This window comes from Thermobia domestica, chromosome 10 (assembly GCF_964235325.1).
Source record: "Thermobia domestica chromosome 10, izTheDome1.hap1.1, whole genome shotgun sequence".
Lineage (NCBI taxonomy): Eukaryota > Metazoa > Arthropoda > Insecta > Zygentoma > Lepismatidae > Thermobia > Thermobia domestica.
The window spans coordinates 138199114-138217353 of NC_137463.1; the positions used below are offsets into that span (position 1 = coordinate 138199114).

Genomic DNA, 18240 nt, shown 5'->3' on the forward strand with positions numbered 1-18240 from the left:
TGAATATGTCACCTGATTTTAATTCAGTTTTCTGTAACGTAGTGACAATGCAATTCTATGCAGTACTGAACAACTACATTCCAATTGGTCACTACTTTAAGTTATTGACGAAAGAACATGTAGGATATTTATAACCATTTTTTCCACAAAAGAAATTTCAAATAACACGCGTAGTATAATGACTTTCATTCAAAATTACATTTGTCGTTCTGTGTTTCCCATACCTGCAAATTGTTTCATATATTAATTAGCTGCAAGTAGCAAAGATTCAAATAAGTCAATCCAAATCAAAAGTTCCAACCGAAATACAAATTTAGATACTAAAATTTAAAATAGGTAATGGAAATTCGCTGTATGTCTTTTATGTGTTAAAATTTCCTTTAATTGTATTTCTTGGAGCAGTACACCATTAACGTCAATCAATTTTTTATTCCAAATTGTTTCGCTTTCCACACATTTCAGTATTTTATTACTTTATTAACTGTTGTTTAAAGCAAAGATCATTAGCATTGTATTGTCGACTAAAATATTGTAATAATAATCGTCATTAGTGATGAGCAAATGCAAGACCAAGACCAAGACCGGGGTGGTCTTGGTCTTGGTCTTGGTCTTGCACATCCAGTCTAGGTCTTGGTCTTGCACTCGAATCCTTGGTCTTGGTCTTGGTTTTGGTCTTGCACACCCAGTCTTGGTCTTGGTCTTGGTCTTGCATGCAAGAGTCTTGCAAGTCTTGCATTTAAGAAATCTCAAGCGTTCCATAGGTAAATTTTACTATCGATATAAGGGATAATAAACTCTACAATTCGCCAATAGTAACGGAAATACAATGTATGTTTCTAAATGTGATATATTTTACCTTCTTGTAATTAGATGATAGTGTACAACGTAGATGATGACCTTTATTTTTTTAAGTGGATGCCCACGCTTCACTACTTATAAGATAAATCACAACGTTTCGTTATGTTAATATATGTATTTAACAGATCCAACACTCCACTAGTTCCCAAACTGGGGAGACTAGAAAATCAAAACGGCAGAGATTTGAAATACCGTGAAGTGCAAAATTATTTTTACACTCTAAAGGCGTCATATTTTTCTTTTCAACCATTTTCAAGGTTTAGCTCATCCTTGTATTGAACAAACTTCCAATTAAATATTGAGATTTTGTTTTGCTGATTCCAATTTGTACTCTATGGGGCAGAAACATGGACATCGATTAAAAAATAACAGGCTTTCGAAACGTGGGCATGGAGGGAAAAAAAAAGAGAGAATTAGCTGTGTTGAACGGAAAACGAATGAGAAGGTGTTAGAAATATTAGCAGTAGGGGAAAAAAAGAATTTTAGATATTGTTAAGAGGAGGAAGAGGAACTAGTTGGGATATTGGATGAGGAGAAACTGTTTTATGAGGGACGCGCTAGAGGATATAGTGGAAGGAAAGAGAGGGAGGGAGTGAAGGAGACTGTAATTGAAGGAAGGTATTAAAACAGAAGAATGCTACGTCAAGACCAAAAGACTTTCAGCAATATTGACCGAAAAATAATAAAATATATTAATTATTATAATAAAACCTCTTAATATTTTAGAATAATTTGAGTGAAAACTGAAAACGACTCAACTGTCTGTCTTTTGTGTAAACTCAATTTATGTAAATACTTTTGACCTATAGTATATTAGAAATACAAAATAACGGCATCAAACTCCAAGTTATTTGAAATAATTGTACAAAATCATTCACACTTGTGAATATGGATTACTAGCATCAATTACCCACTTTGTTGGGTTAAATTTTTAAAAAAATATGTTTTGTTAGTCAGTCAGTTTTTACTATTACTAAAACACTCTTTGATATCGGTCATTTTCGATGATTTCTCTCCCCTCTTCCACCATAAGTTGCGGGGCTGAATTTGATTTAAACGGCATCGGAAGTGTCACTGTCCATCTGGATGACCTCGGAAACCATGGATTCGACATTGATAATAGTCATTTTTTATAATTTTTATACATCTTCTTCCTTCCCCTCCCCCAAGTTGCGGTGCTGAATTTGCATTTAAATGGGATCGGAAGTATCAATGTTCACCTTAGCAACCCCGAAAACTATGGATTCGACACTAACATTTGGTCTTTCCTTATCATCTTTATGTATCTCCTCCATATATATCCCCTCCCCTCCACCAAACTAAGAGACTGAGTTTGGATTTAAATAGCATCGGAAGTGTCACTGTTTATCTCAGCCACCCCAAAAACTATAGATTCCACTCTAATATCGATCATTTTCGATCGATCGGGTGGTTCAAGAGATTAGGAGTCACAAACATATTCATTTTCAATTTTATAATATAGATTTATTATTGTAGTATGTTATATCGCTCAATCCTCGATGTGCCGTATAGGTCTACCTAATGAGGCTAAGAGTTTTATTGATAAACAATTATTCAACGTATAAGCATGCGTCCATGAAATCAAACTTGCGGTCACATGCACATGCAAGTTTTTGTCAATGTCATGAATAAGGCCCGGATTTTTATGTTTTTACATATTTTTTCCTTTGTATGTACGCTGGTGAAAATATGAAATGTTCGCAAATTATGAAGTAAGGAGCCATATAAACCAAAATCACGTTACATATTTTTACATATTTTGAAGTCTGTTACATATTTTCCGTCTACTGTACATATTTTTACATAAATTCAGTTTCCTTGCTTCTTTCCGCTAATTTTCTTTAAATAATACGCAAATAAAAATAGGCCTACATATAGAAAAATAACTCAAAAAGTACTTTATTTAATTATCTGTATTTTCACTTTGTTCAACCGATTTGCATTGCGGGAAAGCTGGGTTAAAACAAATCGTGCACTCTACAATATGCAATGAAACGTCGTCAGTTATCGCTTCCAATCTTGAAAAAAAAAATGCGATAAGCAAGTGGGCTGTTCAATGAAGTCGCAACTGGATCAGCACATAAAAACAGCTATTCACATGAAAAACAAGGTGTTACAGCGTGCCGCAAAGCAAAAACTTTTAACCCAAACAAAACCAGCATCTGAAAACAGCAGTGAATTTTACAAAGACCTTGCCAATGCGTTCATAGCAGCAGACATACCGTGGTACAAATTGCAAGTCCCACAGTTCGCGTCCTTTTTGGGAAAATATTGCAAGAAACACATTCCTGACGAATCTACTATCCGCAAGAATTATTTGGATGTGTGCTATGAAGATACTATCAAACACATTTTGAAACTGGTGATTCGCATGGTTTGCGGTGGATGAAACTACAGACGTATTAGGACGTTTCGTTGCAAATCTGGTGGTAGGAAAGCTTGACCCTGATTCTCCATCACGACCATTTCTGATCTGTTCAAAAGTTTTGACAAAACAAACCATTCCACAGTTGCACGTTTCGTAAATGATGGACTGAGAGTGTTGTGACCAGAAAGTGTTCCTGCAGAAAAAGTGCTTCTGATGTGTTCTGATGCTGCGGCGTACATGTTAAAGAGCTGCCGATGCGCTTAAAGTGTTCTACCCAAACCTCATTCATATGTGCTGTTTGGTCCATGGATTACATCGTGTAGCAGAGGAAGTGCGGATCAACTTCCCTGAAGTCAATGAGCTTGTGTCTTCTACTAAGAAAGTTTTTGTGAAAGCCCCTGGTCGTGTGCAGTGCTACAACAAAGCTACCAAATGTGTCGCTACCACCACAGCCTGTACTGACACGGTGGGGCACCTGGATACAGGCTGTTAATTTCTACAATGAAAATTTTGATGCTGTAAAGTCAGTTGTCACCACATTTCCTGCAGAGTCCATTGCAGCAGTGCGTGATTCTCAAAGTGCGTTCAAAAATCATGTTGTTCAATGTTCACTAGCGTACATTGCAAATAATTTCGGGTGGATTGCAAACGTTATCGAGAAACTTGAAACTTTAGGACTTACTTTGAAAGAAGCAATGACAACAATGGATGATGTGGAGAAGAAACTCAACATTGTGCAGGGAGAAACAGGTGCGAAAATTGCCCGGAAGTTCCAGTCAGTTTTGAAGAGGAATCCAGGATACCTAATACTGAGGACTGCATGAAGGATATTGGATGGAGAAGAAGGCTCCTGAGGAAATCAGCCCTGGAAAATGTTATTTGTTGAAGTTCGCGCCTGTCACTTCCTGTGACGTGGAGAGGTCTTTCTCAGCCTATAAAAGGATCCTGATTGACCAACGACTCTTTTTAACTCCTGAATACCTGGAAAAGTATGTAGTGGTTCATTGTGCATCAGCAAAGTAAGCGCTTTTTTTTTCTAAGATTTTTTTCATCATACACAATAATGTGGTTTTCATTTTTCTGTGAGACAATTTCATTTGTTACTAGTGAAAGCTTGAAGTATCTGTGGCAAGTTAGTGAATTTTTCGAACACCATCATATAAAATACTTAGTGCTCCGAAAGTAAGCGCTCGTTATTTTAAATAATATTTTTTTTTTCTATTTAGATATTCAATACAGTGACTTTCATTTTTTTTAATTTGGACGTATTTGTGTCAAGTTAGTGACACGAAGTGTTTGAATACGCAGTTCATTATATAAAATATTTAGAGGTTTATTTTTCGTCTGGAAAGTAAGCGCTTTTTGTTTTGAAGATTTTTTTCCTATTTCGATATACAATAATGTGTTTACAAAATCTATTTGTTCCTTGTTAAAGCTTGAACGTACCTATCGAAAGTTAGTGAAGTTTTCAAACGCGCAGTTAAAAATTTGAAAGTTCCAAAGGTAAGCGTTCTTTCTCTTAAATATTTTTTTCTCTTTTGATATTCAATAATGTGATTTTCATTTCTCCACGAGACAATTTTATTTGTTCTTAGTGAAAATTTGAACGTATCAATGACAAGTTAGTGGCAAAGTTTTTCCATTGCGTAAAATTATTTAGTGGTTCATTGTTCGTCCCAAAAGTAAATGCCTTTTGTTTAAATAAATATTTTTTTTTATGTTTGTATGTTCAATAATGTGATTTTTTACTTTCTTGATACATATTTTCATTTGTTCCTCCTGAAAATTTTACGTATCTGTAAGAAGTTATTTACGCTTGTTAAGCTTTTATTACATAAATATGTTACAGTATATTTATTAGCTAAGAAAATAGCACAGACACAAAATAAACACGAAAAATATTTTTACATATTTTCATATTTTTAACATATTTCTTACATATTTCATTGATTTTTGTTACATATTTATGTACATATTCCGGTACTTTGTACTACATAAAAATCCGGGCCTTAGTCATGAAAATGTTATTTCGATATTAATTTTATGAGCACACATTAAAAATTTCTAACGGATGCTTGAGTCTCGGAGCCAAAGCCATACTCATGTATTTGGCATTTGTGTTTACAGAATTACTGATGTTCAATACTATATTTCTCTTTATTTTTTTTAAGAAGAACATCACTAATATGCTTCGAAATGAAATGAAGTATCTAGTTTAACGTCCCACAGTTATGCATCAAGGCTAAGGAAGACTGTGATGATGAGAAATGACGGAAATGGTATAATGAAGAAAGTTGGAGGAAACGGAAAAACACCGAGAAAAGCCACGCACACGGTGTTTGTCCATCAAAAAAGCTCACATTGCGCAAGATGACCCTATGTAGCTTGAAAACGAGCAAAATTTACAGAAAATGCGAACAACCAATTCAGAAAACGACATACTGCAGCTATATGCTACACAGGCAGATCGACTCACATGGATTGCATAAACTACTGGGAACACATCACTCCAGCGGCATTTTTACTGAAGCCAGAAATTCAAGTAAAAGATGTAATAACTTTTTCCCCTTTCTTTGCATTCTATAAAAATTCAAGTAATACCGGTACTTGTGCAAGACTCTTGCGCAAGAGTCTTGGTCTTGGTCTTGGTCTTGCAGGTATGGTCTTGGTCTTGGTCTTGCAGGTATGGTCTTGGTCTTGGTCTTGGTCTTGCACCCCTTGGTCTTGGTCTTGGTCTTGCATCCGGATTCCTGGTCTTGGTCTTGGTCGTGGTCTTGGTCTTGCATGCAAGATTCTTGCAAAAACTGCAAGACCAAGACTCTTGCGCTCATCACTAATCGTCATCATGGTTTTATATTTGAAACAATTCTCGAAAACTACTTACCACAGAAACAAAAGGAGAGTTAGTTTCCGCAGATGTGAGCCAGATCCAAACCAAAACTAAACTAATCTAACTTTACGTAAGCAAACCTAAACTACAATGCCAAACATGAAACACTGGATTTTAAAGTGATTTGTAGTGTAAAACATCCTTACTGACGTCTCCGGAAGCTATCCCCAAAAGAATAAGCTAACTATATAATGTAACATCAAAATATAATGTAGCAAGTACATGCACGTGGTGTGCGTCATATGGCTTCCAAAATTAAAGCTCGTAAGAGATGTCAATTTTATTATGGCCTGGTTTCTTCTATTTATAAACAGCCTGTTCGTTTCTCCTCTTTGTTGTGAAATAGGAACTGATCAGTAACACGTATCATTACACTCAGAAATTCGCGTGTTCGCTCGGGATAAAGTTCTGACGAGGTTGTGTGAGTTTGTGACCAAGTAAGGTTACTAGTCATTAATTCTAATTTGAGGTAACACAGAACTTGAACGATTTCGCATGGCTCTCGTCTCATGCTTATTCGGTCGGCATTTTTTAACATCTTGAAATCCTTCACTCGAGCCTTCAAGAGACATCTGTAACTGTGTTTTCTCTCGAAGATAAGATACAGCCGACAATGAAAAGGTTAAAATTGTGATGCAACTGTTTGGAGAAAGGAAAATTCATAGTGAGGAAAATTCATTCATTTCCTTTCCTTTTACATAGTGAGTAATTTTATTGATTTCTGTGAATAATCCCTTTCTGATGATGTTGTTGAAAGTGTGATTGAATATTTCAGGTCATTGGCGTCTCATTATATCTATATTTTCCGATTTGTATTTGAAAATAATCAATTTAAAACAGCCTTTCTATCATGAAATTTCCAAAATGGTTGTAAGATGTCTGCTGCCATTTGTCAGTACATATTTATGCAACATATTTCTCATCTCGTACATATGAAAAGCGAATACAGTGTCATATTTAACGTGGAGATAGGCGTGGTAGACCCGGGTTCGATTCCAGGTTGGAGCTCATGTGGTTCGGATTCCAGGTTAATCAGTAGGTCCTGTCTCATATAGCGTCGCAGCTGAAAGGGACGTTAAACTCAAAATCAACTCAACTTAACGTGCAGCTAGGTGTGCGTTTTAAATTATCCAGTTTTGACCCAGACAAACGGAAGTTGATGTCTGAGACACAGCATTAGGTATGTTGAATTCATAATATTAGGCCTAACTGGTAGGATTCCTCTTTCCGAATATCTTTATTTATAACAATATTGAATTGTGTTGTAAAATTCTTATTTATCAGTTCCTTTTTACATATAAAATATATTTTAAAAATCAATTCAATTTCATGTTGGGCCACGTAGAGTTAACAGTTGCTACAGGGGTCTGCGATATCGCGAAGGTTGGTAAACGGTGTATTATATACTCATTCTGTTGAAATATAGATACCACCTAGCACATTACCTAAGTGATATAACAACCTTGCAGTATCGATGTATTTCCAGTGAAAATATTTTCGAAAACCGCTGCTGCTTTCATCTTCAGTCACTTTAAATATTAAAAACAAGAATACACCAGCTTACATATTTATTGGCCCTTAAATAGCATTAAATAAATCGTAAATTATGAAATGTTGGCCAAATGTTGTAATAATTCTAAAAATGTCGTAATAACTAAATTATCGAGATAGAACTTGTAGTTTATGCACTGCCAAACGATAACTCCACAGAATATAATCTAGTAAATTTTATCACAAAAGTTTACTCTTGTAAACTTTATCCTTTATAATCCTATGACAATTATGACCAATCGATCCATTTTCATACCCCCCACCAAGTTTATACATAATTTGAATTAATAACTAAGTTTAAACTTGAAGCTTAAATTCTTGAATGGAACCATTGATAATACATTCTTAATTCTTGTCAAGATTCATCCAAATTTGGTTTTGAGCTTTTCGTTCTGGTACAATATGGTTGAAATATTCCTTTCAATGTATGATGAAATTTTTCTAATAATTTCAACTCTTTAATACAATGGTAGGACATTCCTAGATTCTTGGAAAGATCTAGAAATAGCTGAATCCTGATCTTTCGAATCTCTAACATGTTCCGAATCCTGGTGTCAATATTCTTCTTGTTCACACCAATATAAAAGTTTTCACATTAGTATCTAGTCTCATTGGCACTGTTAGATTAGTCATGTCATATAGTATAAGTAATTTTGCATTTTTCTGTTCTTTATGTTATGTTAAAGATGGTTGTACAGACTACAATTAAGATTTTAAGACTTTTAAGTAAAACATATGAATTCTAATTTTGAAATTGCTGCCTATAATACTTTAAAATCGCCTTCTGTTATTAACTTAAAATGATTTTGAACAGTTTATATATACTGTTTTATAAAGTTACTTTTCTGAAGAATGCGATGTTGATATTTTAATATTAAATTGTATAGTTAAACACTTTCAGGATCTGTACTAAATATTAATTTAAAATTTGCTATGAAGTTTGAGTTTCTTTATCATGTTACTTTTTTTTTTAAGATATGTCGAAGCTGATCCTCCGTGGGCAAAACATTTGGAGAGGGATTTACCACCAGGTACAACAGTTGTAACTTTCTATGCACATAGCCCCATTAGTAACACCACAGCTTCATGCAGAGTACATATTCAGGTTTTAGGTAAGTTGAAATACTGTGCAAAAATTACATTTATTCTCAATAAATGTCTTTATTTAGGATATCTTGGAAAAATAACAGAATGTTGATTTTATGGTATTTTCTCATAACTCCCAGTTTTGAGTAAGGACATATTCAACTAGAAGTTGTTATCGATTTGTTATATATATCAGGAATAAATTTAGCGCATAGATATTCGATATTTTGCTGAATTTTAAATTTGAATTCAAAATTACAACTGAGAATTTTGCATAGTGCTGTATTGCTAGATGGATCCCACAAAGTATCTAGATAAGCTTAGAGAACAATTTAACGATATCACTTGTCCCAGTCATACTCTCTTGAATAAAAGTTAGAGATGAGTGGGATGTGTAGTTTTGTCCTACTAGAACACTGTGTGAATCCTGTGTACACACGCTGACCTCTAACATAGCTATAATTATTCCCGAGACAGAAACGACTATCATGACTGGCGGCTCTCCAATACAGTCATCCGACAACACCGAAGGTGTTATGCTCGATGAGTAAGTGTCAGGGATAATTGAGTAATCGTGTGAGACGAAGGCGGGAATAAACATTGCTTCCAAATTGCTTAGTGTTTGTATGCTAACATAGAGGGCTGTGATTTCACTGGCACTCTCCGCTCTATTAGTGAGAGAAGCCTGGAAGATAATTCTGGCTAAAGACTTCTCAGTGTGTCGAAAAGGCATACCTACTGTGAAAATCTGCTTTCCATCGCGAATACCAGCATGAGTCACTTACAGGGCAAGGATTACGCAAGCGGCGATTAAGAAGTACATGCATCCGACCTTTCACTGCCCTACGATATAACCACATTCGAAATCACTTAAGTTCAGATTACGAATTCGTTAATGTATTGGTATTGCAGATGCAGCCTTTGGTTCACACAAGAAACTGAACTCGTGTTGTCTGATAACTTTAAAAGACTGGCATTATGTGCCATTCAAACACTATGATCAGTCTACGATATAGAATGCCGGAACCTTCAAAGTAAGATCAGTATGTTGTCCACAGACATATTTCTGTGGTATTCTCTGTCATATAAGTTTATGCATGTTTTCCTCGGGATAGTATCTTTTGCCCCTTACTATGAGAATGAAATCGGTACACATTCCTTGCTACCACTTCGTGATTTACTTAAATGTTTTAAAGGTTTGTAAGCTCAACCAAATCGATAACTGCATGATCTCTTTCTTTGCAGTTAACATAAGACACTACAGAAATATCGTAAAACTTAATAAAAAGGAAAAAACAACGTTCTTTCACAGCGTGAAGCTTACAGTTATTGCCATATATTTTTAGAGTGGATGACTTGTGCAAGTTGTTCTGTAGCTCGTTGTATCCGTCAAGAATTCCCATTCCCGCGACCCATGTTCAAATTTTCGTCCTACTATTTTTTTATTTCTATTTTTTCATTGATCAGTAAGGACTCCAGTAAAATGGAAACATATAGTTACAGTTTAAGGTATGATTCGATATTCTGCAAATATTTATTTATTTATTCTAATTGGCTTCTGGCAGCAGCAAATCTCCTTCAAGTATACTTATTTGAAAACTCCCATATAGATGCTTTCTATTGTTGCTAATAAGACAAAATGACGATCATAACTTAACTAATTTTAGTTAACAATTAATTAACACATCCATTTCTGAATTTATGTACTTAATTATATCTGGGAAATAATATCTTTTGCCGACCACTTTACGACCAATTTTTTGGTGCTTCACTTATAGCACTGAAGAAGAAAAGCGGTGGAATTCGCCCGATAGCTGTTGGCAATGTTTGGAGACGCTTATCAACAAAAATTATCTGCTTCCGGATACGAGATTCTTTAATTAATATACTATCACCACACCAACTAGGGGTCTGTATACCATTCGGAGCAGAATCAGCCGTACATGCTGCCAGAATGTACTACTCATCTTCCCATACTAAAGTGAAAGCATTTTTAAAAATTGACTTCCGCAACGCCTTTAATGAACTCAACCGCGACTCAATGTTACAATCTGTTAAAACTAACTTTCCAACTTACCGGTACTATCCATACACCTACCAATGCTACTCTGAACTAAGTAATCTTTTCATAAATGATAACATAATTCACTCACAACGTGGAGTACAGCAAGGCGACCCACTTCAACCAGCACTGTTCACCCTAACTATCCATCACATTATTAAGGATATTAACATAGATTTAAATATCTGGTACTTAGATGACTATACCATAGCTGGAAATATCGACGTAGTACTACGCGCTTTTAATAAAATTCGCCTAGAAGCTTCATCTATTGGATTGTTTCTTAACTCTGCCAAATGTGAAGTGAGTTTTCTGAGCACCAGAGTTGATAAAGTCCATGACCTTTATGAAAGGTTTAATGAAGTAGCACCTGGTATCAAACTCTTATCACCTACCAATGCGGAACTTTTAGGCGCTGCCATCTCCACCAAATCAAGGAGCAAAATTTTATTGGACAAGATATCAAAATTAGAATTCTTCTTTTCTCAATTATCAAAATTTTCTGCACACTCCGCTTATTATTTACTACGAGCTTTACTCTCACTTCCAAGATTACTATATTTCTTCCGTTGCTCCCCGTCTTGGCAGGATGACAAATTACTTGCCAAATTCGACCACACTCTTAGGACAGGACTGGAATCCATTCTAAACTGTTCTTTGAAAGACAGTTCATGGTTACAAGCTTCCTTACCAGTTGAGATTGGAGGCCTTGGGATTCGTCGAGCCATGGATATCGCCACCTTCTTTCCTCGCATCATTCTATGGGTCACGAAAACTAATTGGATCTCTTCTTCAACAGGAGGTTGACTTAGACTCGATTCGAGATGTACAAGAATGCATCGATAAATGGACTAGTCTCGTTGGAATGGATCCCCCACTTAACGACAAAAGACATGTTCAGTCTGTTTGAGATGAACCTATAGACAAGCTTCGTCGACCTATAGTCAACTAATAACCCAGATGACAAAGCCAGGCTGTTAGCTTTCTCCTCCTCCAAAAATTGAGCATGGAGAGTGTCCCACCTTCTCTCACACTCGGCCTTTCACCTTTCTAATGAGAGCTTTCGTATTGCTACAGCTCTGCGCTTAGGTGCTAACATTTGTGAGCCTCACCACGGTCCTGCTTGCAACGTATATGTTGATAATAAAGGATTACATGGTCTTTCATGTAAAAAAAAAAAAAGTGCGGGAAGACAATCTGGACATCATATTCTATCATTTGTGGAGCCCTCGTATCAGCGGGAGTTCCTTCAATAAAAGAACCAAATGGTTGTTGCCGCTCTGATGGTAAAAGGCCTGATGGCATGACCTTGGTACCGTGGAAAAATGGAAAAGCACTAGTCTGGGATTTCTCATGTTCCGATACGTTTGCTCCTTCCAACTTACCCCATTCTTCAATTCAGGCAGGTCTCATCGCCGCTCACAGAGAATCAGACAAAAGACTAAAATACTCAAACCCATTGAACAAATATTGGTTTCTAACAGTAGCTATAGAAACCGGTGGGTCTTGGGGTCACGAAGGATCTAATTTCATTAATGAAGTTGATCACCGAATAGCAATCAAAACTGGTGACTCCCGAGCTACTGTATTCCTTTTCCAACGTACCAGTATCGCCATCTAGCGCGGGAATATGTCATCGATCTTAGGCACATTACCACCTGGTAAACAACTGGACGAGATTTTTCTTCTATAACCCACAATAAGACGGAAGTAGAGACATCCTAGGAGCCTGACAACCACTTTGACTATGTTCATGAAGAATGTTTTGAATCCAGTTTGGATAAATATAAATTCTTGGAAGTCATGGCTAATACCCGTAACTTTGGGAGTGGTAGCAACATTAACTATACTTTGTTGCTCAAAATCGTTAAAGACCCAAAAGATATTCTTGTCAAGCTGTCCGATGTTTATTTTGGAACAAATATGAGGGCTACAGATAATCTGTGTATTCTTAGATGTGCTTATAAGGAAGAAATAATGTCCGTATTCTTAAACCTAACATATTTCTAAGATTAAAAAAAAAGATGTATGCATATAGATCGGAGGTGCCTATAACTCGATAGAACATTCAAATTAATGTTATATTTGTTCTGTGTTTCTTCTTTCAAACTTGATTAACTAGTGTATAACTAATAATTAAAAATATTACAGAGTATTTGTTGTCATAGATTAACGAATATATTAAATTAAAAAGTTAACAAAAATAATTAACTTAAATAATTAAGTAAATAATTATATATATAAATAAATGTGTATGTGTGCATATTTAGGTGTAATAGTGTTTATATGTTTATTTATTTATTTATTTATATAATTTTATTTTTGTAACTTTTAACAAAAAGTCATTATTTCTGAATTGCTAACTCCAAGATGATTTGATTTTCATAAAAATGTCACAATTGCACTAATTCCATACACAATTAAAACAATGAATTATTAAACAAAACCGAAATGACATAATTACAGTGAGTTTGTAATAATATAAATTACAATTTGAATATATAATTATAAGGTCAAAGAAAAACTATTGTCCAGGGACTAAATATATAAAACTATTCTTATTAGAATATAAACACCTCATCCAGTTACTTTCTAGGAGCTAAAGTGCCAAGGACCGACGAGACGTTACCACGTTCAATACAAAGAGATATGCGATGTATTAGATAAGATGTGGAGCGGAAACACAAGTAATGCGTCTTCCTACCTCTCTAATGAATTCAAGACTTCTTGCACCCCAAGCACCACTGGTTTCAATAGCTATTGGGGTGAAAACAAAACTTTCGAGAAGGTTGTTTTCGATTAGCAACAGCTCCAGCGTTCATTACTGACAGAGGGAGACTTGAATGAGCGTATGTATCAGTGCATGTGAAGTCCCACAATAAACATTTACCTCTCATCCATGGAACCAGTGTCATCCCATCTGGTCGCTTTCCATCAGAACGACAGGAACCAGAAGCTTCCCGTATTGAAGGAATTCCAGCTGTGTTAAGGGCTCGTAGTATTACATCATTAACGGAGAAGTGTCGGGCAAATCTACCAGCGCTCTTCATGCACGAAAGGCCATGCAGGCCACGTTGTTTAACCTCATCTCCACAAGCTGGACAGCGGTGATGCTCACAAACAGCTAAACCTAAACGTAAGGCAACAGCAATTCGAAAGCTTTAATTTGACAAATGAAGGCCTAAGGGCGGAGAAGGTATCGCCATCAACCATACACCCGCTTCGGGAGATGAGGCAGCAAGGAGCCTGACTTTAACTTCCGGAACCACAACAGGTTGTAACAGATGATTATGTAATTGAGATACAATTGGTGTATACCAAGATGACTGACAACACTTTTTGCTAATTTCTGGGAAGTTTGTATCTGCTAAGCTTGCCCACTTATTAGAGCCTTCCTGAACTGAACCATCTGCTGGGTCCAAACAATAACCGTGTAGAAGAAGAGTTTTGATTAAACGCAGAGATCCATGGTATGACGCTAAGAATGTAGGAATCGCCATATCCACAGCTCGTCGAATACCAAGACCGCCCAAGCCAACAAGTAAACATGCTTGCATCCAAGAGTCGTCATTTAAGGAGCAGTTCACAATTGATTCAAGGCCAGTTTTCAGGACCGTATCATATTTTTCCAGCAAAGAACTCTCATGCCAAGATGGAAAGCATCGTAAAAAAAAAAAAAAAAAAAAAAAAAGTTAAACGAAGAGTTGATAAAGATGCCCTAAAAGAAATAAGGGTGAATGGGATGAAATTGAGGAAAATCGAAACAACAATAATTCTAAATTAGATATTTTATTTAATAGCACGTTCGTGAGTGCTTCCGACGCGAGAGCAGCACCTAGAAGACAAGCATTCTGAATTGTTAGAGCACGTATGCCTGGTGCAGCCTCATTAAATCTTCTAAAGATTTCGTCGTATGTGGTTTCATCTGTTCCAAGACAACCCACCTTGCATTTAGAAAAGTTAAGATACAAGCCAAGAAGTGATGTTTTCTTATTTATTTCTATTAAGGATGAAAAAGCCACCTCGGGTTCACCATCAATTGTTCCATCATCTAAGTACCAAATGTTTAATTCGGTGTTCAGTGATTTAACTAAAGAGTTAATAGTTATAGCGAAAAATGCTGGGCCCAGATGATCACCTTGTTCTACACCTCTGAGAAGTAATAGTGTTTCCGTCAATGTCTTAGCTGGTGTACACATGTAACATTGTACAATTATCCTGTGACTCATAGTATCTGATGAAGCCAAAAAGTTAGTTGGTGAAACTGTAACACGTATTTAATTTTTAATGAAAAATAATGGTTTACTTATTTATTTATTACCAAGCGAACAAGTTGAACTAGAATTCTACAAGTGTAAAACTGTTCTAGATTTTACTATTAATAAAAACTATGAATAACTTTACAGCTCAAAAATAAATTGAGTTCTATTTAATTGTGGTCCTTAATTATCTATGGTCAAGGAGATGTATTTCAGTTGTTTTGTGTGTAGTCAGCACATTAGTTTCTATCATCTTTTATTCTGGAACTAAATATAATTAATTTTACTTTTCGTTTAGATATAAAATACTCACCTTTAGTTCTTATCGAAAGAGATCATAGTGCAAAATTGAAAAGGGAAAAAGAAAAAGGAAAAAAAGAAAGAGAAAAAAAAGAAACAAAGCTCCGCTCGCTCCGTAAGAAAAGAGGGGGGAGCCCTGTATCGTGCAAATGAGATGCATGGAATAAGTCGTGAGTAGGAACCCTTCACCCCTGGTGGGGATATTCATGAAGCTATCGGCTTATGTCTAATTATATAGGAATATATAATCCATTTCTTACTTTCGAACATACAAGGTTCAACCAAAATGAGAAAACTTTTATATCGGACTTCTGAAGAAAAATAATATAAAATAAAATAAATACATGACCGTGTTTATTATATATAGAATTCCCAGTCACGACCCCCTTTTCAGTTTTATTAAAAATAGAAGAAGAAGTAAAGAAAAGAAGAGGAAGATGGGATACGAGGAGGGGAAAAGAGGGAAAGGAAGAAGATGAGGAAAGTTTAATTTAACAGTTTATTCAATATTTCCGAAAGTTCTTGACTAGTATCCAGTACTTAAAGTATAAATGATGAAGTTAACGACATGTTAGAATTGACCACAGAGAAGAACAAAAAAAAATCAAAGTAACACACATGTTTATCGAAGATTTTGACTTTCGAAGTTCTCCCATGATGATCGTTCGTTCAGGCTATTTCTGTCCCTTTTACTTCCTTTATAGAGCCAACTTAAATTGAGTTAGTATTGACTTTTCAACGACTTTAATTGTCAACTACCATTAATTACAGTAAGTCACACATATATGTCAAATGAATTGGTGCACTTATTACTAAACCTACATTTCACTCACATTCACATTCATACAGGACAATGTATACTTCAGGTTGCATTTAGTTGAATTAAACTAACTTAAATACATTTCTATAGACATTTATTACATTCCAAGAAAACGTAATTTGACAGAACGGGAAAAAATTTCGATACATGAAAAGAAAATAATAATAGTAATAATATGGTTCATAGGCATGCACACAAATTTGTTACTTTCCAACAATATCGAATAACACATTTCTCTTTGTAGATACATTAAAAGTTGGATTACGTTAATAAATGGTCGACTAAACAAAAGAAGAAAAGAAAAGAAAAAATTAACATTAAACATATTTAAGATTCAGTATGAACGAATACATATCAATGTGAAAGAAGAAGTCCAGAATACTAATGAAACTAGAGTAAATAATAGCTAAGATATCCCTAACTAGTATTTTGCCAAAATGAAAAAATTAAAATAAACTAAATTTTGGATCGGTGATTTCAGTGACCAAACATCACCGATGACTACCCTGCGCAGACATGCCAAGGTCTGGGATGTCGATTAATTTCCACCATCATCTAATTAAACTGAGAAAAGAAACGAAAATACTTAAGAGGGTTAGGGGTCGACACCCGGGTACACAATGGACCTAGATATTAATTTAGTAGCGGTTGATTTAATTGGATAACCCCATCCAATCTATTAGCTATATGAACACTGTATGGTAAATAATGTAAGCGAAGTAGAATAAAAAAATCTCGGAGAGTCAATGAATGTTAAAGGTACAACTGACCAAACCTGTACTCTTCGATGATCCCAGGATATAGCAGTTATTTTACTTAATTATCATTCCCGTAAACCTTCAAAGGTAATTCCTACATGATGCTACCCTATCTGATGAAATTCTTAAGAACCGGGGCTGTTAATATGAGATACTTAAATGTGAAGTAACATATAATTCCCAACTACATATTACCATCCAATAGCAAGATCGGCTGAATGAATGTATCGGTGTAGGAGTCAAGACGCGAGAGATTTTCAATAAACAGATTCATATTCTCAATATATAATATACACTGGGCCTATCCATTTAAGTACAGGTGTCCTATCATCTCATTCATTTTATATCATAATCGTATTATTACTATATCATTACATTTATTCATTACTTACTCCTTTTCACGCGAATTGATAATTTACGGACACCCTATTACATATATTTACACGCAGGCCATACACATATTACATTATGCACTAATAAATCTATAATTGTCACAACCCGTCACGCTTAAACTGCTACACGATAACATTCATCGAACCACGGACTCTTTGTTCCGAAGCACCCAATTATATTTACTTGCAATAAAAAAAATATTTATAAATGCATTCATTGAATGTTAAATTATCAAAGATTATATTTTTTCTGATTTAACGATAATATCAAAGTTACAATGAAATCTTTCTATAGCAACGGGAAATTGGAGTTCAATATTGTAATTTCGAAACAAACAGTAACATCATGTAGGCTTACTTCTGTTAAGAAAATATGCATTCTTGATTTCGGCGGATATTTAGGTTTCTAATTGAGGTAACGAGCTGCAATTTTCAATACTATAAATTCTCATGCTATTTCATCGAAACGTATACTCATATGAACCGAAAACCATACCCACGGGTTGTAATTTGAGAATAAGGGGCCAAAATCAAACAACCTAGATCGCTAACTCATGCAATGACGTAATGTCAACAAACAACTGATTACCGAAAACGGACACGATGGCGCTGCAGTAGAGAAATAGTTTACCGTGTAGTAAAATATACCCTTACACTTATTAATCAGTACTCTAATATTTACTCTTGTTTGGTGTACTTCGAGTTAGACAAATGGTATTAAATTAACGCATGGTAAATACACTGTCCTCACAGTAGAATCACACACTCACACAGAACTACTAACTACACACAACACTATAAGTACTACATATAAAACTACTAACTAAACAAGCACCATTTATTATATGCATATTAAAGGCAAGTACCTAAGACTT

General features: G+C 35.2%; 2 protein-coding genes across 2 annotated transcripts in view; both read left to right on the top strand.

The window, feature by feature from the left end:
• The window catches only part of LOC145662734 (uncharacterized), a gene marked incomplete in the record, with an annotated part of 1843005 nt that overhangs the window by 1610278 nt on the left and 214487 nt on the right, over window positions 1–18240 (top strand). The window contains 1 exon segment of the mRNA XM_081728599.1: window positions 8664–8800. Within this exon segment, the coding sequence (XP_081584725.1) occupies window positions 8664–8800 (137 nt within the window).
• On the top strand, window positions 9263–14691 carry LOC145662742 (uncharacterized). Its single transcript, XM_081728615.1, has 3 exons — window positions 9263–9321; window positions 10521–11024; window positions 14637–14691. Exons 1-3 carry the CDS (start codon window positions 9263–9265, stop codon window positions 14689–14691), a joined length of 618 nt encoding a protein of 205 aa, XP_081584741.1.